This window comes from Anolis carolinensis, chromosome 1, assembly GCF_035594765.1.
Source record: "Anolis carolinensis isolate JA03-04 chromosome 1, rAnoCar3.1.pri, whole genome shotgun sequence".
Taxonomy (NCBI): domain Eukaryota; kingdom Metazoa; phylum Chordata; class Lepidosauria; order Squamata; family Dactyloidae; genus Anolis; species Anolis carolinensis.
The window spans coordinates 89,053,923-89,081,257 of NC_085841.1; the positions used below are offsets into that span (position 1 = coordinate 89,053,923).

Consider the following 27,335-nt stretch of genomic DNA (forward strand, 5'->3'; position numbering starts at 1 on the left):
CTGCTTTGTACTGGAATATATGGCAGTGTGGATTCAGATAACCCAGTTCAAAGCAGATATTTTGGGATTTTCTGCCTTGATATTCTGGGTTATATGGCTGTTTGAAAGGGCCCAGAGAGAAACTGGGGGAAGGGGCAGTGATTGTTATTGTATAGAAGCCTAATCACAGGAATATTAACATCAGGCTGGTGGAAAAAGAAATCACCATGTCATCTCCAAGGGAGAAATTTAAAAATGAACAACTACTTGGGAATCCATCTATTGAATTAAAGTATTTGTATATCTATATCCACAGTAGAAACACAATATTAACCACAATATCTTGACTGAGCAGCTCTGTTAGCTGCATTTACTATTCATTTAAAACTAAACTCCATATCAATGCAAAACTCTTAAGAGAAGTAGGAAATCCCGGACCACCTCTGCAGCTTTGTGTAAAGTTAAGTTTAACAACAAATCACAGTACTGACAAAAACTAAAAGAGAGCAGCAATAATGGAGGTTGACTTTGGACACCCATTTATTTTATCTGGCATATCAGCAATACTACAGGAAACTGTGCTCCGGATGAGAATGCTGTGCTCTCAGAAGGCCTGTAATGTTATCAGATTTCAACTATCTCATGATGTACTTACTGTTGGTGGGATGGGAGACCAGTAACGAAATCCAGATGCATATCTAGAATGATTTTAATTTATAATTTCCTGAGCATGCTATATGAAATGAAATTTACTACTTGTTTATTAAAAGTTTAAAAGGGCATACCCCCTGGGACCCAATCCTTAAGGTTACTACCTTCATTTCCTTTCTCAAGACTTAATATGACTGTGAAGCCAACAAAAATGAACTAATAATTAGAACAACAACAAGTCCAACAGGGGAAAGAGCTTTATACCCCATGTAGCAGGCAATGACTACTAGAAGGAAAGTAAAAGAAAGGTTAGAAAAAAGATGTTCTTCCTATAATCAGAAGCTCAAGGCCCTTCCACACAGACCTGGATCCCAGAATATCAAGGCAGAAAAATCCCACAATATCTGAGTGTGGACTCAGATAACCCAGTTCAAAGCAGATATTGTGGGATTTTCTGACGTGATATTCTGGGATATAGGGCTGTGTGGAAGGGCCCTTAGACAATTGCTAAAGGTTTCTTTCTTTTTCATTTTTTCCTATCTTTCTACTGATTACTTTATGTTCTTTACCTAGCTAGAATACAGGTTGAGACCCCCTTAGCCAGAAATCTAAAATCAGTAAACATTAAAAACCTGAAACTTTTTGTGGCCAGCCGTCCACTTCCATTTTCGAAGCTGCAATGGCATCTTTGTACCCTGAGAGCTTCAGTCTCATTTTTTGCCACCAGCTTCTCAGTTCTGCTTTGAGACAGTAGCTGCAGTGCTCCTGCTCATGGGTACAAATACAGAAAGCATAGGAAGCAGCATCTCCCCTCACCATAAGTGATATCTTTGGTCCCTTCTAAACTTCCATGTAATCTAGATTATTTTCTTTGAACTGGATTATATGAGTCAACACTGCTGTATAATCCAGTTCAAATCAGATAATCTGGATTTTATATGGCAGTGTAGAAGGGGCCTTTGTCTTATGTTTCTAATGTATAAGACTCATTCTACACTGTCATATAATCCAGATTATCAAAGCAGATAATCCACATTATTTGCTTTGAACTGGATTGTATGAGTCTACATTGCCATATAACCCAGTTCAAAGCAGATGTGGATTATCTGCTTTGATAATCTGGATTATATGGCAGTGTAGAAGGGACCTATGGCAGGTCTAATGGCTTGGAAAAAGAGAGTGCACAAACACATGCACTGATACAAATCAGTCCTTTAATGGAGTACAACCTGAGAACATTCCGGACAAATTTGTTCTTCAGAGTTTTGAAACAGATGTTCACAAGGTCCAGCTGACATTTTTCATTCTAGCCAGAAAAATGTGCAATGATTCCAAGCAAATGATTATTCATTAAGAAATGCATGTCTCCAGTAAATAATTACAATACATCATTTCAATGATATGTTTTAAATGGTTTGATTTTGTGTTTATTTGTCATAGTGAAACATTATTTTAAGAACCAGCCACATTGATAACAAACCAGTTATCCAAGCCAATATAGTACCAGAGTTTGAACCTTCAGTATATGTGCTCTTTCTTTTCAAAAGCTTACAAAATTCTATTATTCAGTAAGAGCCGCTATATAACTTTTCATGCCCTAAAAATCACAATTGATAGTCCTTAAATGACCTGTTCCTCAATAATTTATTCTGTGCTTTATTCATTCAAGTATTAGCAGTGTAACACCCCGGAGCAAGCTAATTTCACACAGTGTGAAAAATCAGCCTGTTTTTAACCTTGTAAATTGTACCAGACACAGTGCTTGTCCTTCCAAAATTGCTCAAGGTAGGAAAAACATTTCTGAATGGGCTAATTCTTTACGCAGGCAAAGATGATGTTACACTTAAAAAATTTTATGTTCTCGTGTACTTAATTTTGTGTTTATTCATTGTGCCATACATTATTATCATATTACATTGTGATACTTGTTTTATTAATGGAATGAATATATAGTGCTGGAAATAGATTTTTTCTTCTAGATTTCGAATGTTGATGGAAAATAAGTAACACCATTGGTCACACCAGTGAGTAGTAGTAGTAGTAGTAGTAGTAACAGACAGAAAAATAAGAAAACTAAAGACAATCCACTACTCATTACACCAACATAGTGATGTTGACGGACTTTACCTGCCCAGAAAATCAGGAGGAAGAGGCTTCTGCAATAGAGGCAGAGAAACATGCACTGGCAGCTTATGTGAAAGACAGTCAAGAACCAACACTGATGGAAGTCTATAGTAGAAAACTGCTTAAAGGCAAAAGACAAAGAGTAAATACTGTATAAATACAATGCACAGCAGAAGAGAAAACTGGCAAAAGAAGGCTCTCCACGGACAGTTCCTGGGAAAAATTGAGAACAAAACTGACAAGGAAAAAATCATGGATGTGGCTCACAAATGGAACTTTGAAAAGGGAGACCGAGGGCCTGATTCATGCAGTCCAAGAACAAGCAGTTAGAACAAATGCCATCAAAGCCAGAATTGAAAAGTCTACTATAGATCCCAAGTGTAGACTCTAAAAGGAAGCAGACAAAATGATGGATCACATACTCAGCAGTTTCAAGAAGATCACGCAGACGATCTCAAGCAAAGGAATAATACTGTTGCTCAAATGATCCATTGGAACTTGTGCCACAAATACTATCTACCTATGACAAAGAACTGGTGGTATCACAACTCTGAAAAGGTTACAGAAAATGAATATGTAAAACTACTCTGGGACTTTTGAATTCAGACTAACAGAGTTTTGGAGCACAATACTTCTGACCTCATGATTGTGTTAAAAAAACAAAGTATGGCTTGACGATGTTGCAATCCCAGGTGACAGCAGAATCAATGAGAAGCAACTGGAAAAGCTGATGTGAGACAAAGATTTAAAGATCGAACTGCAAAGACTCTGGCACAAGCCAGTAAAGGTGGTCCCAGTGGTGATTGGCACACTGGGTGCAGTGCCTAAAAATCTTGGCCAGCACTTGAAAACAATCAGCACTGACAAAATTATCATCTGTCAGCTGCAAAAGGCCACCCTACTCTGATCTGCACATCATTATTTGCCAATATATCACATAGTCCTAGACACTTGGGATGTGTCCGACGTGTGAGCATAGTGATCTTGTTTGCTGTGTACTGATCTAGTTGTGTATCAAATAATAATAATAATAATAATAATAATAATAATAATAATAATAATAATAATATTTTAATCTTTTTCTTCAATGTATCATTCAAATCTTTATATACAACATGAATAATAGGTGAAATATATTGTGCCACAATAACAACTTCATTTTTACAGTTCTACTGCCACAATTGGCAGTGATCCTTCTTATTATTGGAGTGATTTTCATCAGTCTTATTATGCTCTCATGGTTTTAAAAATACATTGTTCAATTAATGATTGCTGTTTTTCTTTCAACAGACACTGTCGATATAGGTAAAAAAAAGTCTAGCACCACCATCAGGGAGCTATAATGGCTGACAAAATGCAGAAAAAAATATTGTTTTCATACAATTAAGCTATCACTATCAAATCCCTGGTCATTTCTAGAAGATTAATAGCCAGCCTGTGGAGAGCTGGTGTCTCTTGGTAATATAGTCAGCTATTTCCTAGGGAAGATAATCATAAATACATGAAAATTACCCTGCCTAGAGGCAGTCACTGCTATTATAAGATGAAAATAGAGAGGCGATACAAATGTTTTTTGAAAATCTCTTTTTGAGGTTACAAATCCTATGCATTTTATTGTGATGAATTTTGAGATTTTTAGTTTTAAAAAATGTATCCTGTGTTACCCAACACAAATATTTTAATTATTTTTGAATCAGTTACATTTATAAGTCATGATAAAATTACAAGTGACATGAAAAATACCTAATGCAACTTGATAGGTCTTTATGTCTCCAGAATATATCATCATCATTCATACCAAAAGCAGTATGGGGGCACAACTTATTATTTTATTCCCTGTCTCTCAAAGATAGCCAAAAATGGAACTATCCACAACACAATATTCCCCAAACTAAATATACATATTATATATTTGACTGAATCAACATGATTTGCATTTGCATCAAATATTTGCATGTTGAAACATTTTTAAGGAAAGCTGATGATACAGCAGTCAACATATTTGACCAATACATTGTGGTGACAATTATCTTCCCCTAACATGGCTTTATCTCTAGAGAATAGGGTTGTGCATTTGGGTTAAACCTTGACCGTGTCCCCGTTTTTGTTTGGGGCCTTGACCCGTTTTTTGGGAGCCTCCAGAGGGCAGATATCTGTTTTTGCTCTGGAGTGCCAAAAGATTCATTTTCTATCAACTCGTTATAGGTGGGCTCCCCGGACTCCCCATCCTGCACACATTAAGGGGGCTGCTTCTTACCTGCTGTTTCTTTCTACTCTAGAGGAGGCACTCAGCTGCAGGCACTGGCAGGCGCACACACTTTCTGGACTTGCCCGCCATACACACATTCTCCTTGGAAATGAGAAATTCTTACTCTAGAGGATGCACTCAGCTGCAGGCACTGGAAGGTGCCTGAACTTTCTTTCCCGGGCTACACCATGCCAGCCAGCCATGCATTCTTTCAATTCCAAGGCATTTTAAGGAGGCTTCCCAATTCCAGGTAAGGAAGAGGAAAGTAGTTTTCAGGGAATGAGGGTTTACTTTTTGTTTGCTGGGGGAATAATAAAAATTAAACTGTGATTCTGAAAAGCAGGCCTGAAGCCAGGATTGGCTCACGCTTGCTTTTGGGGTGATCTGATTTTTGTACCGGGAGGGGGTTCCCATTTCGTGCTCCCGAAGTACCAAAGGAAACTAAAGAAATGGGAAAAATGGATACCGCACACAACTCTACTAGCGAAGTGAGCTACTTTCTGAAACCATCACAGGTGGTTATGCTAGATGGCACTCAGCTTCCTTTCCATTTGGCAAACATCTCCTCATCCAGATAAGCTGAATCTTAATACCTGATAGGATAGGTACCATGGGCATCTATGTTGCAGCAAAATCAGGTGGAGAAAGTCCCAGCATGTTATATTCTTTAAAGTGACTTGAAGGAACACGCACGCGCACGCGCACACACATACAACATCATTCATTTACAAATTGTAGGGATATAGACAGTTCCCAAGTTATGAACAAGATAGGTTTTGTAGGTTTGTTCTGAAGTTGAATTTTGTATGTATGTCAGAATTGCACACACAAACACACACACAGAAGGGTTAACACCCCTGTAGTGTCTGTTTTGCTGTCTATGCCCCTGTTTCAAAAGGGTTCACTTTCTGTCCCTGTGATCATTGGATTTTGAAAAATTTAGCTAGTTGTGTAAACAAGGATTGGTGGTAGAGCTTCAGTGGAGACACCTTTTCCCTGTGATAACTTTTTCAGGAGTGAATTTCTTTTCCAATGCATAGATTTCTCTCACTTCCTGTTGTCTCATTCCTGTTAACTATGATTCGTTTGTAAGTCAGATGTTTGTAACTGCCTGTATTTGGTAAATAATATGTCAAGCAGAGTATAGTATGGTAGGAACTTGTAGTAGAAAATAGAAGGAAATACTCCAGATGTTCTAGTTATATTAAAAAAGGAAATCTTATAGTTATTGTTTAGGGGATGAGGGTTCTCACTCTTAAAAAATCTCTGAGATCTGGGAGGAAACACCCTCAGGATGGCCTTCCAGTTATGATCAGCTGAGAGGTTCAGTCAAAGAATTTTGGACATCCTTCAGAAACTTTGGTACCCATCTGTCCTTGGAGGTGATCAGAGAGAGTGACACCTGGCCCAGGAACAGTTCTCAGTAGGTGGCTAATAGACCATGAGTTAAGTTTTATAGATTAAATCTGAGGGTGATTTTTCCTTCACAGGTTATTCCAGAAGTTCTTATAAATAAATTAGTCAGGGAAAGGTCCTTTAGATCCATTTTCTTGTATCTGGTTTCTTTATTTCATGTGGAAATTCAAATGCTTACCAAATCTCACTTTGATGAAACCATGCTGCAGTTTCTTTCTTTTACTGGTGTACTTTTATCTCCTATTTTAATCTGAACTATATATTCTGTCAAAAATTTCAAGCCATTCCAATTCTTTGCTTTGGATTAGCCAGAAATCATTAATTATATAAATAACTAAAATTATCCCAGTGTACCAAATGGTAAGTGTAGTCATGTCTGATCTTCTCCTTCCTGTAATACAAAATAATATAATTATATGATATATTGATATTTTAGTTTGAAGAATGAAAAAATTACTACAATCAAAGGTATAAATGGATAAAACTAGAAATGGAAAAAAAACAATATTGGCCATTAAACATATTGAAAGCTGTTTTGCCTGTGGCATCAGCATGCTACAGAAGTAATATTCGTGATTAAAATGCTGGGTTTAATTGACTATATCTCAGTTTAATGTCTCCTTTTGCTTCACCATTCCATAGCTGGTTAAGTCTTTCATCAAAGTTGATTTTGTTGCAAACTACATATCCTATATTAATTGCTTACATTTGTCCTGCTCTAGGATTTCTTACTTACAGTCACTAACTCCAATAGCTTTTGACTTCATTTAATAATAATCATAAGAAACTTTTAATTATATCCCACCACCATCTCCCAGAGGGACTTGGAGCAGCTCACAGAACACTCAAGGTGTGACAAGCAAAATACAAGTGCAAAACAAAACATAGACAATAAACAGTCAACACAACATCATATATTCACAGTACCCCCTGGTAAAAACAATAAAAGATAAAACAGCAATATTCGATCTCAAAACTGTAAAGTGCTAATGAAGAACCTAAAGATCCTCATATGTATTATTAGAGATTCTAAACATGGTTGAATACAATCATTATCTTAGATACTGTAAACTTTCATAAGCAACTGGATCTTTTTGCCCATTAGTTCCATCTTATCAATATGGTTTTTCAATCATACTTGTTTCCCCTCAGGAGATAGGGCAGAATACAAATAAAGAGTTGTTATTATTATTATTATTATTATTATTATTATTATTATTATTATTATTATTATTATTGATAGCACCAGCTTAATTTATGCTAACATGTGCTATTGTATATTACTAGAGGTCAGACAGTCCAACGACTAAGGATGTTTTCCCAACAGCATTATAGAATGGAGGCCAATTGAATGATCTACTTATACAGAATTCTGGGAAATGTAGTTTAGGGAAGCCGAGGACCTCTCTAGCTAAGAATTCCAAAGGCTCCACCCTGAATTACATTTCCCAGAATTCTGCAGGAGCAACTCAAATGATTGGCAGAAAACAGTCTTCATTCTATAGTGCTGGTGGGGAAAAAATTAACCCCGCCCCCTCACACACACACACAAATGACAACAACCCCTGCATTTAAATAATATAATCCCCTTCTAACAAAGCCATTTGTTTGTCATTGGAGACTGGAGAAATCATTAGAGACATGCCCAGCTATTTCCCTGGACCTGGAAACACTGTGAACATCTTTGCTTATCCTCCCCCCCCCCCCCCCCCGTCCAATGATATGGAAACAGTTGGGAGGGGGAGTATATTGCTTGAAATGGCTTGGGAGGTCAACATCAGGAGGCATAACTTGTCCGAACGTATCTCCTCCTATGAGCCAGGAAGATCCCTAAGGTCATCTGGTGAGGCCCTGCTCTCGGTCCCGCCTGTCTCACAAGCATGGCTGGTGGGGACAAGGGACAGGGCCTTTTTGATCGTGGCTCCTCTGTTGTGGAACACCCTCCCCAGAGATGTACGACAAGCCCCAACCCTTTTGAGTTTTAGAAAAGCCCTGAAAACATGGCTATGTGCCCAGGCTTTCGAAGATTAAATGATAAAGATGACCCGGACTGATTTATGGCTACAGCACGAGGATTTTGGATGAACGGATTTTTAACCATATGTTTTATATTTTTATTTTGTTTTAATTGTTTTAATTGGATTTTCATTGCTATGTTTTAATTATGTGTAGGCATCGAATTGTTGCCCATTGTGTACACCGCCCTGAGTCCCTTCGGGTGAGAAGGGCGGGATATAAATGTTGTAAATAAATAAATAAACTATAGAGACGTAGTGATGTACGAAACATACATTCATTGGGGCTAGAGGTGCAAGAGTCCCATGAAATGGGGGAAAATGTAGATAAAGAAAATTCTTTCTAACCTGAAAAATAGCACTCTAGGAATCATTAGATCCTCCACCCTGAATCTATGGTAAACCTCTGCTGGAAGTTGGCCATCACATAGGAGGACGTACAAATGCTAAGAGGATTGTATTCTCTGGAAATTTCTAGGTCCTCCAGTGAATGTTGGCCAGAGTCATTCTGGAGGACCTACAGATTCCGAGGGGGAACATTTTAATCAAATCTGTAAATAATCAAATATGCAAGTCAAAACCATAAACATGGGTGGGCAACTATACATCTCAAAATGCAGAGGCACAGTCATTTTAATATCCTGTTGTCATTTGTTGTTCTGCCCCCATAAGCTGTTTATGTGGAAGGTGCCTTGATCTAGCAGAGAACAGATTGGGATGGCACAGATGAACGGTTAACAATAATTTAATAAACAATAAAAGTCCAAATCCTCACTGCCCCCAGGATTAACTAATAAAAAGTCTTTGAGGGGTAGGAAGAAGTTTTGCTTGAACCAAATCTTTGCTTACTTTGTTCTACCTTGTGCTTCTTCTTCTTGTCCTTTGGTTCATCTGTCTCTTGTAAAAAGAGTTCCAATATTAATGTGCTAATTTTGCTTCTCTCCAGCCTTCCTCTACACCCTTCAACTCCAAAATGGACAATTCCAGGAGAAGCAGTTTACAATACAGCCTACACCTTCCTAACTAGGGAAGAAAATAGAGGGGTCTCTGTAGAGGCACGGAATCTGTCATTTTTGAAATGCATTCTACATTGTACGCAGAATGTATGCAAATATGCAATATGATGATCTATATAGTGAAACCATTTTTGTAAACTATTCAGATAGTGTTCAATATTACACAGTTATTTTGTTAGCTTTCAGTTGGACAAGCTGACACTGAAGCCTCTCCTTTAGTAGCTACCATGACACGTAGGTCTCAACCAACACATTATAATGTGTTGTCTGTATTATAGCTGGGGGAGAGAAAGACAGCAGCTGTATGAATAATCAATAAGTATAGGCTGTGCACATAATAGCCCCCAACCCACCCACTCTCAAACCAGCAAATATTTTACATGCCTGTTGTATGACCAGTATGATGGCAGAGAGACAAAATGCATCTTTTGTAAAACATTAAACTAACTGAACACCTATTCTGGAATCAATTATACTATTTTACAAGATTTTGTTTCCAAGCTACAACAATCCATTTCAAAGAAACATTATGTCCTGACAGACTTAAAAAGAAGCACATTCTTTTCCAGTCTGTAAGTTTACTTATTTATTTTAGTAACACATTTTCTTTCATCAAGAGATATTAACAAATAAGCAGCAAAGCCAATAGTCATGGCTGGGCTCACCTGGTAGAATTTATAGGACAATTTTAATAAGTGAATTCACTACCACACTTTTTATGAAACATCATTCAGATAAAAATGGAAACACAGTTGGTAGGTGAAACAGGCTGTTCGGATGAAGTTTTGTGTTTGGTTTTGATTGGGCTTTTACGTATTTCTATCCTACCTTTTAATAGCAGCTTTTTTCAAGGCTTCCTGAAATTATAGCATAAAGATACTTTCAGAAAAAATATAATCATCTAAAAGGTTAAAATGAAAACTACAATTAAAACCCAAACTGAAACACTAGTTGAACCAAGGAATTCGTGGCTAGGAATCTCTATTGCTAGCTTTGGCACATTTGTTACACAAGCAAGAGAAAGCACACAGCCAAACACACTCTTTTATGCAGGATAAAATGTAAAGACAGTCAGAAATCCTAATGATACGAGCCACTTTTCTTCCAAACAGTTTTGGAACACATGTTAAAGCAGTCTTTATGTCCATTTTTTGAGCTACCATATCAACCCAAAAAAGGGACCTGTCTTATGAAACAAACACTGTTTTCATAAATATGGAGCCAGTCAATATTTTCAGTGTGTATTTGAAAGATGTAGAAAGATGTTAACAGATGAAACAGTGTTGCGAGCACAGGGAAAAAATGACAGTTACTGCTTCCTTTCCTGCCCATTTACCTTCCCTGTAAGTGGGCCTTGTACCAGAAGTCATTATTATGTCAATTGATGCATTGTTGGCACATCATTGCTGAGTTTATGTCTAAAATGGCTATAAGTTATTTATGACCTTTATCACACCTGTCTAACCATGTAGAAAGTTCAGAATGGTGGAAGGTATTGCATAGGAAATTACCTACATGGAGCAGCAGTGTTGAAGCCAAGTAGTTAGGATGATGAGATTGTCCTCCATCTGTAGTGGCAGACTAATATTCTTAGGAATTATTTCACATCCCTCACCTTTATATAATGAGGTAACATCATAGCATTACTTTTATGTTTATTTATAATTAATATATACGGTGTAGGTCAAGATGAAATCTTTTAATTTGAGAGTATGTTGATCTTACTGATGACAGGTCTCAGCTATCTAGTTACATTACAAGCTTTTCCTCTGTGAGTACCACACCAGCATCATATATACAAATTTCACAAGGCTGTGTTCAATGCCAGAATCTACTGCAACACATCCCTTTGAGTCAGAGCCTAATGTCATTACAAGGCCTACAGCAGCTGCATCAATCCTGTGCCAGTGAACTATTGTGAAATCTCACCATGAATAATAAACATTCTTTGTCATTCCTGCCCAAATACTTTTGCTACATCCATTTCTGTTGTAAATTTATTGTCAATTGTTTACTACATTTTCTCAACTTTTAAACACATTCAGCCAAAACAGCCAAATGTGTATCTCCACATTTCATGGAGCAAGAAAAAAAATCATTGGACAGCATCTGAAAACTGCTGTCACTAAACATATATTATATTTTATAGTGAGACATGAAATGAAGTGACTCAAGAAAATGTACAAACTGATAAAATGGTAGTGTTCAAGCAACAGCAATAATGAAGCATCAAATTTGACTTTTTCGGGTTTTTTAATTGGTTACTTAACTTTGAACTATCAATTTGAGATACCATATGCATTTCTAATATGAAATTTCCTTAATTACAATATTAGATTCTTTTTAAGGATGATCTTTGAGGTGATGAAGCATTTCAAAGCATCCAGTCCAAAACAGGAGGTTGGACTGGATGGCCCATGAGGTCTCTTCCAACTCTATTATTCTATGATTCTAAATATGATTCTATGATTCACTGCTATAAGGGCAATGATGCATGATCATAATATTAAGACCAAAATCAATATAAATCTATTACAAGCTGAATTCATTTAGATCCATTAATTTTGTAGTAGGTATATTATTAGTAGTCATGCAACTTTAGTATCTGCATCTCCAACAGGTAAATTCTGTGACATCCCTTAAGGAAGTACTAATTTACCATTATAGACTTTACTAAGACCTATGGATAGGTTTAGGGTTGAACTTAGGGGCCTGTAACAAAGGATGTAAAGGAGAAAGCAAAAAAAAAAAAGGAAAATACATAACATTAATTCCAGCATTTAAATTTAATTCAATATTTTGCCTCATTTTAGCCCAGATCATAGAAAAGCTCATAAATACTCATAACGGCGTTTTTCAAAATTTTCAAAGCCCAATTTCTCATTGCCAGAATATCTGAATAAACAGTGGAACTGTTCTTTAGTGACATCATCAGCATAAATGTCATCTGTGCTACCTTAATCTATTACATTGTTATCTAGCTGACTATTCATAGGTGTTCTCTTCTGTACCATCCATAGCATTCCTAATTCCGCATTTCAATAAAACTTTTATGGAGCCCCCGATGGCGTAGTGGATTAAAATCTTGTGATTTGAAGGATGGGTTGCTGATCTGAAAGCTGCCAGGTTCGAATCCCACCCGGGGAGAGCATGGATGAGCTCCCTCTATCAGCTCCAGCTCCATGTGGGGACATGAGAGAAGCCTCCCACAAGGATGGTAAAACATCAAAAACATCCGGGCGTTCCCTGGGCAATGTCCTTGCAGACAGCCAATTCTCTCACACCAGAAGTGACTTGCAGTTTCTCAAGTCTCTCCTGACATGAAAAAGAAAAAGAAACTTTTTCACCATTTCTGGTAGAACTGGATCCCAAGTGCACTTTACCCATTTCACTACCAAATCAGTGTCTGGCTTCATCAGGTTTTCTCTTTTTATTTGACTAGAACGCATCTATTCTTGTCACAAATTGTGTAGTTGCTCCTCGAAAGGGTTGCTGAAACCAACATCTGATGGCTGCTTGGAATCATACTGACATAGTCACTATTTTCTTTGCTCCATCCTTTACATCCTTAATTACATGTGTGTGACACATATCCCATACTTGTGTTCTTAGCCCTGTGCCTAGTGGTCTACACCACACAGCCACAATTGAGTTCCCTCATCCATCCAGCCTTTGGGGTGAACATGAATAGTCACACCTGCTAGAATTGTTAATTTGGGGGGGGGGGGGGTGTTTTCCTTTTGAATATTATCATTGGGCACAGCTTGGTGCCATCTGTGCCAAGACAGTATGACAGTGAAATTGATTTTTTTATGATTGAATGTTTTCACAAGTATGGTTTCTCACCAGCACTTGCAATTTGATTACTAGGCACCTGAAACACGATTGAAGTTTTGTCCATATTATCAATGTTAGCCATATAGAAGTCAAATTTTGTCTCTGCTTTATAATAAATTGATGGAACAAAATGACCTTTCCATCCAACTCTTTAGGCACTTTATGCCAGATCATTATTCACTGAGAAAGAAACAATCCATAACCAGTCCATCTTTTAAACTGCATTATATCAGGTTGATGTTTTCTCCCTTTTTTGCTATCTGAAGCACCCTTATCTGAATGTTCAAGTGAGTCATAATGTAGCCATTTTGTTAGCATTCTGTTGCACAGTCATTCAGTTCATTTTCCATTGCTTGAAAAGACACGGGCTCACAACGCAGTCCTTTCTTTGATTTCAGCACTCCTTGTAGTTCAGCCTGTTTCCTTCAGTCTCTAACGCGTTTTTCATTGATGTCAAATTCTCTTGCAGAGACACAATTATTGGATTGCTTTGCACATTCAATAACATTCAGTTTGAACGATGCCTTGTAAGAAGTGTTCTTTTCAGAACTAATTTTGCAAAGAGTACGAAGTTATAATTCTATTTTATATTACTATAATAACCATAGGATTGATCATAGGCTTATTGTAGGATTTATTGAAATATTAAACACATATAAGTGAAAACTTCAGTATTGTCTGTAACTTAAAAGTGTTGAAATAGGGGGGGTTTGACAGTTCTTATCTACAGAGTTTCACTTTGGATCGCTTGCTTACGCTGCTTGCAAAGTAGGGTGAAGGGCACCAAGTCAACTACAGAGGTTCACTTGGGATTATGTGAGTGCTACTTGCAAAGTGTAAGTTGGCTTGGTACCTCTCCCCCCTCATTCAGTTAGTCAGTGCTTTCAGGATTATGGGCAGAAATCCGAGCTACCTCAACATCCCTATCCCCATCCCCACCAGGAGCTTCATCTTAGGCAATCATTTTGAATGGTTTCCAGGGAGCCCATGCTGCTGGTGTGTGTGTGTGGGGGGGGGGGAGCGAGTGGATCACCAAAAAGAAATTCAATAAATTCATCTCAGTTTGAGGCATACAAAGAGAGCTCTCGTGCCTTTCCTTCACCTCCAAACTGGGTGGGCCAATTTCTGTATGCTTTAAGCAGGGCAGAATGTATTTTTAGTAACTTCGGAGAAGACTGAGGGATTGAAAAAGCAGATAATTGAAAAGCAACCCAACAAACTCCTCTCCTCTTGAGGTGTGATATAGCACCTTTTTGGCAGTCTCTGCTTCCTCTTTCCTTCTCCATTGAGTTGGATGAGTTGGCTTTAAGTTCTATGGAACCAGCAGTGGCCTGTGGCTAAGTTTTCCAAGTACTTGGGGTAAAAAATTAGATTAAAATTTCTTGACTTATAGTGGAGTATATACAGTAGACTGTGAATGGGAAACATGTTGTCTGCCAGAAACATGTTGTCTACCAGATGTTGCTCTTACACAACTCCTTTCTTTCTTTACCACAAATACATACTAGCACAAAAAACATCTGGCGGGCCAAAGGTCCCCCACAAAGAACAGGCTCCTGCATTCCTTGAAAGAATCTCTTCCTTTTGTGGAAAATGAACAAAGAATTAGAAAACTGTTTCCTGAAGTTGAGTCCTCTCTCTTCTCTTGCATACTTCCACTAAAGAAAGGAATAATGAACTTAAAAGAACTTTAGTCTGATTAGTACAGCTCTTCTTGTGTTAGAAAGTGTTTCCAAAAGCATGAATTCACAAAAATAAATGTTCATCTGTCCTTAATAGTGGCAAGTAATGATGTGGATGTGACATTTAAACATCAGTGTAACATGGTTATATTATGATGTAACTAAGTTTCAATGCACATTCGGGGTGTGCAAATATTCATTTTTAAATAGTAAGTCGTATGTAATTTGTAAGTTTTGTATATACAAACAGATCTTAAGAAACATGGGGGGACCCACACAAAAACTTAAGAATCAAAACTCAACCAATACTTTTTCGTATGAATTCTGTAATGCTTGGAAGTCAGCGCAAGCAAGGCAAAGTCAGCAAGGCTGCCACTCCTCTTTAAATTAAAAAGAGATAGGCTGCTTCTCGCCATGAGGAGAGAAAAGCAAGAGGGTGGGGATGAGCTGGGAAAGAGACTGAGGGTCCATCCTGACTGCACATTTATCCCAGGAGCTCTCGCAACAACCAGGAGGCTGGCCAGACTCAGTTCACTGTAAACCCAGAAGCAACAGCTACAAATACGCAAGAGTTCCAGGCACGGGAATATTGCGAGTTTTGCCTGAATATCTGGATTTTCACATATCTGTATGTTCCTGCAATCGGAAATCACAGGATTTTTTTATCTGGGTTTGTTCCTGGGTTTTAGATGCTTGTTCCTGATTGGTTGGTTCCTAAAAGGAAGGTTACACTTGAGTATAAGGCAAAAATTTTGGCCTGGGAAGAGGAACTCCATCTTTCACCTGTTTAGTTAAGTTTATGGCAAAAAAATGAAGTTTCTGGGGTGCAAGAAGTACTTTCACAGTAAGTAGTACACAATGACACAGGAACTGACACTTTCAAACCAGGAACAGAATGCCATCATTACTGTAATTACTTAGAACTTGTTGTATGGTCATCTGTGCAGACAGGTTTCATGGTGTACTTGTGCCAGGAAACAACAGGATGATGTTGCTGGGTTATACATGTTGGTTCCTCATTGGGTGAATGCTAACAACATGGGTACAGTTCAGTAAATGGCAAAAACTTACTATTGGCTGTTGGGACATGGATGTGCTGGAGAGGAATGTAAATACTGACAGCCAAAGTCATCCAGGTGGCTAATAGGAAAAGCCATGTAGAAGTCAGGAACAGCACCCTGTTGTTCAATGCCACAAGTACACAACCAAATCTGTCTGGTCAGATGGCCAGGCAGCCAGGTTGTAAAAAAAGTAGATAATGACAAAGTTCTGTTCCTGACTTATAGTTGTGTGTTCCTGTTTTATTGTGTACTGCTGAGTTGGACAATAGTGGTCCTACCCCATGAAGTTTATTTGTGTGACAGATACTTTATGAAACGTTTGGAGGGCACAGTTTCTCTAGCAAGGACAAAGAACGGAACTTTTGCATGTCCGCATTGCGCCTTTTTTTTTTTAATCTCCAAGGCTTCCAGCGGAAGTCTCATGGTGGCCATCTTGGGAGCCTCTAAATCTCAGAACAAATCAGCAAGTCTGGACAACAGAGGCAGAAATCCCAGGACTAACAGATCTGTATGTGGATTTCTTCTGAAGTCCTGGGATTTTTTTGCCCCTGTTTAAAACCCGTGATATAGTGCTGTCTGGAAACGCCCTGAGAGAGCACAGAATTCTGGGAAATGTAGTTTGGGAAGGCGAGGAGCCCTATGGTAGAGAATTCAAAAAGCCCTGCCCTAAACTACATTTCCCGGAATTCTGTTCAGCATCAGAAAGCCCCAATTAGGATAGGGGAGAGATCTGTCTCTCCTAACAGCAGCCAGAGTTCTAATATGTTGTTGAATCTGCAAAAAGGAGGACTGACTGATATTTCAATACTAGTAAGTAAATCTGGGAAGAAATCCCTAAATTGAAGTTCTATTGGTCAAAGACATTCAATGAGATAGCTGTTGTGGCTTTTTTTAAAAACCCATTTTGGTCAGAACTTGGAAAAAATTCCCATAAATCAGTAAATGTATGAATATTTCTGAAACTTGTGGGAATTATTCCCTGTTATCTTGTGTCATTGCATAGAAAATTCAAGGAGATAGCTTTTGTCGTTTTTTAAAATTTGTAAAAAATTTGAAAATTCCCCAAAAATCTGTGAGTGAGTGAAACATTCTGAAATTTGATGGACTAACAGTGGTAAATGTGTTCTATAATTGCAGGCAGTTTCATGCCAATAGGTCTAACAATGAGGGAGAAAGGAATCATAGAATCATAGAATAGTAGAGTTGGAAGAGACCTCATGGGCCATCCAGTCCAACCCCCTGCCAAGAAGCAGGAAATCTCATTCAAAGCACCCCTGACAGATGGCCATCCAGCCTCTGTTTAAAAGCTTCCAAAGAAGGAGCCTCCACCACAGTCTGGGGAAGAGAGTTCCAGTGCCGAACAGCCCTCACTGTGAGGAAGTTCTTCCTAATGTTCAGGTGGAATCTCCTTTCCTGCAGTTTGAAGCCATTGTTCCGTGTCCTAGTCTGCAGGGCAGCAGAAAACAAGCTTGCTCCCTCCTCCCTATGACTTCCCCTCACATATTTGTACATGGCTATCATGTCTCCTCTCAGCCTTCTCTTCTGCAGGCTAAACATGCCCAGCTCTTTAAGCCGCTCCTCATAGGGCTTGTTCTCCAGACCTTTGATCATTTTAGTTGCCCTCCTTTGGACGCTTTCCAGCTTGTCAACATCTCCCTTCAACTGTGGTGCCAAGAATTGGACGCAGTATTCCAGGAGCCCCTGAAGTTTTTCCATTGGCACAATCACTTAACAAGAAGTAACAAAAAAGTAGTTAACTCATTATAGCTATGATGAGGACCCCATCAAATTTTTTAAACACTTTAGAAATGATTTTCTCCCACTCCCACATTTCTCAATGAGTATTGAAACATTTTTTTATTGATTGCACAGGCCTAATGCACACATCAGTAGGATGACAATAACTTTATAAAGGAACTGAAATTTCAGTTGTGGCCTCCCATTTATTGCAACATGTGGCTCCGTATTTGGAGATCTTAGCAGGAACATATCTGGATCTTAACACTGTCTTTAAATATTACAAACAATCTTTAAATTACAAACAGTACTGAAGATGCTATAATAAGTAATACAATATTTGGGAGTAACATTGTAAAAACTATTTCATTGAAAATTACATGTTTAAAATAATTGCAATCTATTTATTTTCCTTCAACAACAAAATCATCAATAAAATAATCGATAACAATTTAAATGCTTTCCAAACGAGTGTGATGATTCAATTTAAAATTATTTACATCTGTCTTAATAGGATTGTTTGTTTATTGTTTTTAACTGTACTGTCATTTAACTGTTTTAAACTAAATTGTAAGCTGTCTTGATTTTTCTTCTGAGAGAAAGGCAAGATATAAATTGGATAGAACTGACTGATTAAATAATTAAAGAAAGGTCAGAAATCAGAACTTCAGCAGTTCCTTGACTGAACTGAAAAATATATGTAAGAGACAAAAAGATGCAGAACAAGAATAACTTCAATTGGACATTGGTGTCGTCGACAATGAGAAGCATGGGTAAATGATCCTCTATTTTGTAATTGATTTCATTTGAACTTCATTTATGTACATAATAGCAATTGATAGGAGTGAAATTAACTGAAGGGGAATAGATTAAATTTTGAAGAAGCGGCTGGGTAATTAATTGGAGGTGATCCCTTGAATTCATATTTGTCTTACTTTTAAATTGCTATTTTTTTTAAAAAAAAAAACTTACTCTCATACGTTGGTGCAAATATTGCTTTATTTTGCCATGTATGAGAGACATGGGTCTTATTTTTAAAACAACTTGTAGGCACTCTCTTTTTTGCAGTGTTTCTGTATTAATGCAAATTAATCATTATTGAAAAGGAACTGCTGATTTGAGATGATCCAGGGTGCAGTACAAATTAATTGAAGAATTAATTTCATTTCAGGTGATGCAAATGTGAAATTAATTTGCTACCTTTGTTTTCTGTGAAATGTAAATAATCCTATTAATTATTTGTTAATCTGCATATATAGATATGAGTCAGCCCATACTGATTTCATTCAGTCTTATGTTCTGTGGTTCTGTATTCCAGGGGTTCTTAAATTCCTAAAATAATCCCTGAAGCCTAATTTCTTTGAAAGTCCATAGAAAAAGGGTGCCCCACTTCCCAGTGACACAATGTAGTACACACTCCCATTTCGATAAGCTCCCAGTATAATTGATCACTGAAACAAATAAAACCAACAAAATACATGTTAAAAGACTAAGGACTTTATCACACAAGGCAGACAAATCAGCATTGCAGCTGGACTGTGTGCATCCTGCTGCCAGTCTACCTTCCCACTGTGATTCTCTCAACCCTTGCTATTGATGGGTAAAACCTATCAATCCCACAACATTTCCATCACTTATCATTGTGCAATGCATCCCTTCCTCCTCTGAACCAGAATGACAGTCGTAAAATGACATCAGGAATGGGATTCTTCTCCTCTTTTCCCTCGTAATTCTCAAGCCAACTATTTCCATATATTTTAGATTTATATTTGCTTTTTTTGTTTTTAAATGTTGGAATGATGCAATTGCATTAAAAAATAAGGACCCACAGTAATGTGGGAAAGCAGGGATACAAGAGTGAGCAGAAGTATGATCTTGAATTGACACAATTGTGCTAATGAATCGGGGTACATTACCAAGGATTCTCAATGGTGTGAACCCACTATTAACAATAACATGACTGTAGTGAAATAGTGGGTTCATGAGATAAAGTTCTCAAAGCATACCAACACACATGATAACTTTATAATGATAATATAATAAAATCAGATTCCAAAAATCATTATATAATTTAAATGCTGGACTTAGCATTTGGTGAAATTTTATATTCAAGGAACTATTTACATAAACTGTGTTGATCACCAAGTTTTTTTACAGATGACCCAGAGCTGGATACGAAGTTATTTCAAAGCTATGCAGTAACCACTTGCCAATTAACTATAAGTTCAGCAGTAAATGACAATATAGTACTAGATATCTCATACCAAGATTATGGCCCAAATAAAAGTCTCCAAATCATTATCTCACTCAGAATATATGGAATGTAATCTACAACAGACAGAATCTGAAAATTAAATTGATGTTAAGATCAGGAAGCATGACATAACTTGGTGTGAAATTTATAACTCATTTATATTTGGAGATTTCAAAAACTGATTCCAAGTACTGTATGAAGTATTTTATCCACCCGCAGAAAATTCACTCTAATACTCTGGAGGAAGCGGGAAATCATAGAGGCTGGTTTTTAAGGACTGCTATATATCTTTTTGGCATGTTTTCCTAAACTAAGAATATTCAAACATATAAGATATAGTGTTCTAGAAGATTGTTTTTCTTAGGCAGGCCTGATATAGTCAAAGGAAAGGGGAAAAGAATACTGGAGTCAACAAATAAGCAACATATGAAGGAAAGAGATGACTATTAAATTAACTCAAAAATTTTGACCACAAAGGTCCCCAGAAAACTTTAAAAGTCAAATTACAAACCAGAGAATTGTGTCAGATGTGCTGGAATTCTACATTTTAATAACCATCTGGAAACTCTGTAGATATCCTAACTATGTCATGACCTAAAATGCCTTAGACATACTTCATTATCATATAAAAATAAGAAAATGTCAAAGTGCTGTTCAGTACTAACATAGCATTTGTTCACAGTACTATTGTTTTAGGTTACATGGTACTGAGGTTTATTCAATGTTGGACAAGTGGAGAAATAAAGAAACAAGAGGGTGCACTATTCTCAGCATAACAACTAGAACCAGTGGTACAAAAAAGAAGTCTAGTAAAGTCATAATGTTTTGTACAACACCTTGTATGACCGCTTATAGAACAGTAGTGCAATGTCTTGTGGAGCAACTTGCTGAACAGCTTATAGAGCCCTTTGTAAAACCAGAAACCAAAGGTCCATCTACATTGATGATTTAATACAACTCCAAGCCAACTCAAAACTACAGCAGCTACAAAAAAAATCCCATTGCCAATGTGCTGCAGCATGCATTAAAGAGAGTATCACACATTTTAAAAGTTGCAGAAAAGTCCAAAACATGCCTTAAAATGTGTTGCAATATATCCCAGAACCAGGGTGAAATTGCCTCTACAAAATGTGGGGCACATTATAGACACCTGCCCCTGTTGAAGCACATTACAGAATCCAGAATGGGGACTGCTGAAAAATGCCCCAAGGGTATGGCTACCTAACAGAGGGCTAATTGACTCCCCTGGGAGAGGTAATTGATTACCTCTGCTCTTAACTGTCACTTTCCTTTTATCCACCCCATATGCCACCAGAGTGCTGATGCATATCACTGCAGGAAATGGTGAGGGGAAACTTACAAGCATCCACAAGGCTGGATTCCATGGTGAATATAATCACCTTCCTAGCTTTAAACCAGTTCATGGCATCGCAATTTAATCACACACAACAAAACCAGTTTCTCCAAAATTGTTTCCATGCTGCATTATAGTGTCAGTATAATGGGGTGTAAGTACTGGATTTGATACTTGCACTAAGATACTTGCACTAAGTTTCTGTAAACTTTATGCTAGTAGAATAACATAACTGGATACCAATTTTCTCTCCACCAAGAAGAGGCAAAGTAACCATTTCTAAAAATTTTGCTAGATTTTGAATGTGTGGTTAGTGAGTTAGAAAAGCATAATGGATCCTTGACATTGTCTGGTCACCAGCTGTTGAGATTATGTATTTATTTTTAAAAAAATATTTATACTCTGCCCTTCTCACCCCGAAGGGGACTCAAGGCAGAGCACAACATATATATGGTAAGCATTCCATGTAGGGAAATAAATAATTATAAATATACACAAACATTAAAACATTAAAAACATTAAACATTAAAATCAGTTATATCTACTTTAAAATCAGCTGTTTAAACCAGCTTAGTCAGGACACCATGCTGGCTCTGGTCAGCAGAGTAGGTTTCCTATTATTGCCTCATTGCACTGCCCCAAAGGCTTGGTCCCACAGGCAGGTCTTTACCATCTTTCTAAAGGACAGGAGGGAGGGGGCTGATCTAATCTCACCAGGGAAGGAGTTCCATAGCCGAGGAGCAATCACTGAGAAGGCCCAGGTCTTTACCATCTTGGAGGGAGGGAGCTTATCTAATCTCACCAGGGAGGGAGTTCCATAGCTGAGGAGCAATAACTGAGAAGGCCCTGTCTCTCGTCCCTGCCAATCGTGCCTATGATGGTGGTGGGACCAAGAGCAGGGCCTCCCTGGAAGATCTCAATCTCCACGGTGGTTCATAGAAGGAGATGCGTTCAGACAGGTAAACTGGGCCAGGGCTATTTTGGGCTTTATAGGCCAAAGCCAGCACTTTGAATTGTGCTCGGTAGCAAACTGGCAGCCAGTGGAGCTGACGCAATATAGGAATTGTGTGCTCCCTGTACGCCATCCCAGTTATTAACCTAGCTGCCTCTCGTTGGACTATTTGAAGCTTCCGAACAGTCTTCAAAGGCAAACCCACATAGAGTGCATTGCAGTAGTCTATCCTAGAGATAGCAGTTTTGTCACTGTGTGGATCTCTCACAAATTTTGATCACAGCACTTGAGGGTAACTCAAAATCTACCATGTCTCAAAGGTATTACTGTGTAGAAGGACACAGAAGTACTGTGATAGTGTCTTAAATATGCTAATGCCACATTTGTGCTCATTTCACACTTGTGCCTTACAGCCATGGTAGCCATTGCATTAAGGTACTTCAAAGCAGTAACACATGGAGAGTGTCTCATTAGGATTAGCTTTCCCTTTTCCCTGGTAGCCCTAGAGATTCCTTGAGAGGTGTTCCCTCCAGTAAAAAGAATGGTCTTTTTAAAAATTCATACTTTTCCCATTTTTGGAAGGGGTCCTGTTCACCTAGCCAATGTGAAAGTGATGGACCTCCTGTATTCTGCAGGAGTACTAGAACACTGAAAATTTTGAGGAAGATAAAATCATCATCATCATCATGGCAGTAAATATAGTATATATTTCCATAATTTTGATCCCTAACTAAGATTACAGGCTCAGATTTGGGAAATGATAGAAGGTAGATAGGGGCAGGCAAATATATACTCATAGAACTCTGGTGGAAATATATCTGCTTTGCTTGGATTCTGTTTTGAGTGTGGCTGGCTACCCATATTAATGAAGGTTCCTTGCCAAAACACCTATGGATATCTTCATCTGCCCATTTCATGTCTCTCCAAGACTACTTTCATTGTTTACATTTCTAAAACAGTTCACGACCCTCACTAGAATGTAGCCAAAGTACATGTAATTGTATTTGATTGCATTGGTCCTTTGATCTCCATTCCTTCTCTTTGCAAACTTTTTAGCCCCTGTTCACTGAAGTTTAGAAATATACATTCATCTGGCCCATGACATGTAATTGTCTGAAGTTACAAATAAAGTGTAACCTCTTTATAAATCACTATAACATCAGCAGTAAAAAGAAATGTGAAATAAGTATTTCTATAGTGGGAAATTACCTTCTTGTCTGAGCAGTAAATGGCAGCAGCAATGAATATACACTCCAATTTATTTTAAATGCGCTATTTTAAAATGTGACTGGCTGTTCTCCTTTTTCCACTGAGTCAATTTCCAAATGCAGTCAACATGTTTGAGTGAACTTGTTCCCCACCACACAGTTTACAATAACTTTCTATAAAGGCATATGTGATCTACTCCATTGAACATTTACTTGAAAATAAATCCAGTTGATTTCAGTGGCACTTATGGCAAAGTACTTTATGTAAAGGATTGCAGCCTTAGCCATGGTGCTAGTCATCTTCAAAGATTAGCATAAATAAGGCATCTGCTTGAGGCTTCCTAAAAAGCACAACATATTACAATTTACAAGTTAAAGCATCTCATATTCTAGCTTAAAATGTGGGATGAACAGAAAATTCTTACAGCAGTATGAGGATTTTGATTGCTTTCAAATTACTACATGAAATTCATAATCAAGCAGAGTTATTCAGCTTATTTTTAGATTCCACTCTTAAAATACCTTACGCCACACTTTTACTTTCAAGAGCTAAGGGGTTATGCCTGCCCCTGTCACTTTAATTGTCATACTTAAATTGTAGTTGAAGTCACACATGTTTTAAATCCTGTTAAAACCATTCTTGTCCCTAATTAACATTGTTTCCATATTATCCACTCAACTGTTTCTTCTCCTGCAAATTAAAAAGAATTAGGGAAAAGAATACAGAGAATGCTATCCTAGCATTACGGAGGGAAAGCAGTGTGCATTTATTTGGAACTTTCTCTTGTCTCCCCCTCCCCACCAAACATTCATGCAGTATATCTTGGCATGACCATCTCACACTGTAGCCTGAAACTGACTGAAACGTGTTTCTCTCAAGATGCGTTTTACTGGAAGTGATCTGCCAATAGGAAAGAGACTGACTCCCTATACCATCCAATTTCTCTGCTTTGGATACAGGTTGAGCAGCCCTTATCTAAAATGCTTGAGGCCAGAAGTGCCCCATATTTCAGCTTTTGGAATTCTCCTATATACATAATGAGATGTCTTGAAGATGGGACCCAAGACCAAACAATAAACTGATGTTTCATATGTGCCTTACACACATAGTCGGAAGGTGATTTTATACGCAATATTTTTCAAAACCTTTGTGCATGAAACCTAGTTAGTGCCTACGGAAAGATCAGAAAGCAAAGGTTTTGCTATTTTAGCCACACATGGGGACAATTTTGAAGGACTTTGGAATCCCAGCTAAACGATACTCAACCTGTATGAAGAAGAAAGGAGGAGGGGGTTAGGCTGGGGGAGGGAGAAGAATAATGGAATCATTGAGTTGGAAAAGACCTTGTGGGCCGTCCAGTCCAACCTCCTGCCAAGAAGCTGGAAAATCGCATTCAAAGCACCCCCAACAGATGGCCATCCAGCCTCTGTTTAAAAGCCTCCAAAGAAGGAGCCTCTACCACACTCGGCAGAGAATTCCACTGCTGAACAGCTCTCACAGTTAGGAAGTTCTTCCTAATGTTCAGGTGGAATCTCCTTTCCTATAGTTTGAAACCACTGTTCCGCGTCCTAGTCTCCAGGGCAGCAGAAAACAAGCTTGCTCCCTCCTCCTTATGACTTCCTCTCACATATTTATACATGGCCCTCATCATGTCTACTCTCAGCCTTCTCTTCTGCAAGCTAAACATGCCCAGCTCTTTAACCTGCTCCTCAAAGGGCTTGTTCTCCAGACCCTTGATCATTTGAGTTGCCCTCCTCTGGACACATTCCAGCCTGTCAACATCTCCCTTCAATTGCAGTGCCCAGAACTGGACAGAATAGAGGGGTAGCATGACTTTCCTGGATCTAGACACTAGACTCCTGTTTATGCAGGCCAAAATCCCATTGGCTTTTTATCTGCCACGTGACATTGTTGGCTCATGTTCACCTTCGTGTCCACGAGGACTCCTAGATCATTTTCACATGTACTGCTATCAAGCCAGGCGTCCCCCATTCTTTATCTTTACATTTCATTTTTTCTGCTTAAGTGGAGTATCTTGCATCTGTCCCTGTTGAAATTCATGTTGTTCATTTCGGCCAATCATCTCTCTAATTTTTTAAGATCATTTCTGAGTTCTGCTTCTGTCTTCTGGAATATTGGCTATCCAGGGCCGTAGCAAAAAAATAATAATTCAGAGGGGGTTTTGAAAATTTTGAACTTCTACCCCCCCCCCCCCCCCCCCGCTACAGACCCGTCAATATCTGCTTGAGATAGTGCCTGGAGGGACTCTTAATTTTTTGCATCTCATAGACTTAGCATGGGGATTTGGTTAACTAGTTAAAATTCATGAGTAAACCAGGTTTTTTTAAAATCTGAAAAATTTCGGGGGTGGTTTCAATCCCCCCACCTTCCCGGCTACAGGCCTGTGGCTATCTCCCAATTGTGTCCTCTGCTAACTTGATGATCATCATGCCTTCTCTGTACAAGAAGTACAGGGAGCAAGAAGGAGAGGTGGCAGAAGGGGGCGAGACAGGAGCAAGAGAAAAAGAAAGAGAAGAAGAATAGGGACAACAAGAAGAAGAACAGGAGGAGGAGGCAGCAAGAGGGAAAGAAGGAGGAGAATGCGGGGAAGGAGATGAAGAGGAAGAGCAGGAGTAGCAGAAGAAAAAGGGCCTGAAGAAGGCCAAGAAGATGAGGAAAGAGAAGGAGGACGAGGAAAAGGAGGAGGAGGAGGAGGAGACACTTTCGGCATTTGAAGAAGTAGGCTGTGGTCCACAATCCTGCATCCTGAAAGAAACAGGTGTGCCTCAAAGAAGCCACAACACCCTTTTTACCTCAGCCTCCGCTTGCCAATCAGGCGGGAAGTGTATATGCAGACAGACGCGCGACGTGGCTCGCGTGCCTTAGTCAGAATAGGAGAGGGGGCTGCGCGCGCCTCTCCTGTACCTGTTAAGGCGCGCAAAGGAACACAGGTGCGTTTAGGAAGGGAAAGCCGCTTTGATAAAGCCAGGGATGCAGAGCGAGCGAGCGAGCGAGCGGGAGACGGGGACTGAGGGGGTTCCTCTCCAAGGCCACCGCCAAGGGAACGGGTTCAGCGTCAGAGTCTCGCCTTGTAGGAGACTCCCTTCCGACAGAGCTGCTCAAAGGGTCCCAAGAAAGTTAGTTGGATGTTTCCCAGCAGGACTTTTCTCCTTCTGTAAGCCCTGCCGGGAAACAGCCAACGTTGCCAAGGCAGGACTAGTTCTCCAGAAGAAGGAGAAGAAGCCAAGCAAGCGGGGGGCGTTTGGGGCGCCTGCGTCCTTTGCCAGGAAGCCCCTCCGTACCTCGTTGCTGAGGCGCTGCCTGGGGCGGCTTCTGCCTCTGTTGCGCCGCCGCTTGGAAGAGGTACCGGCTCCACAAGGCAGGAAGCAGGACCAAGGCGAGGGGAAGCCACCTCGCCATCGCGACTGGCCAAGTGAGGAGAAGTGAGGAGAAGAGCAGAGCCGCTTCTCCAGAAGAGAAGAGGAGGAGGAGGAGGAGGGGAAAGCACACACACACACCCCGCCACCAGGGACCAAGGGACCGCCTCTGTCCCGCTCTCTCTCTCGCTCGCTCGCTCTCTTTTCCTCGCCTGGCCCTCTTGGCCCGAAGAGGGGGGTCACAAGACAATGAACAATCGGGGAAGCCTTCCAAAGTGGGAGGCTGGAGCACGAAGGCAGAAGGGAATTTGGGGGCGGAGGAGTTGGGGGGGGGGGGGAGTGAAGGCATGCCGAGCCCGGAGATAAGGGAACAACAACAAGGTCGTGCCCAGAAAGTCCGGGAACAGCTCAAAACAACAACAG

At 39.1% G+C, this 27,335-nt stretch overlaps 1 protein-coding gene across 1 annotated transcript in view; it reads right to left on the reverse strand.

Annotated features, from left to right (window-relative positions):
- Nucleotides 1–27,012, reverse strand: part of lama2 (laminin subunit alpha 2) — a 630,991-nt gene extending 603,979 nt beyond the window's left edge. Inside the window, 1 exon segment of the mRNA XM_062978830.1 lies at nucleotides 26,838–27,012. Coding sequence (XP_062834900.1) covers nucleotides 26,838–26,955 — 118 coding nt within the window. The 5' untranslated portion in view covers nucleotides 26,956–27,012.
- Between the last annotated feature and the right edge of the window lie 323 nt (nucleotides 27,013–27,335).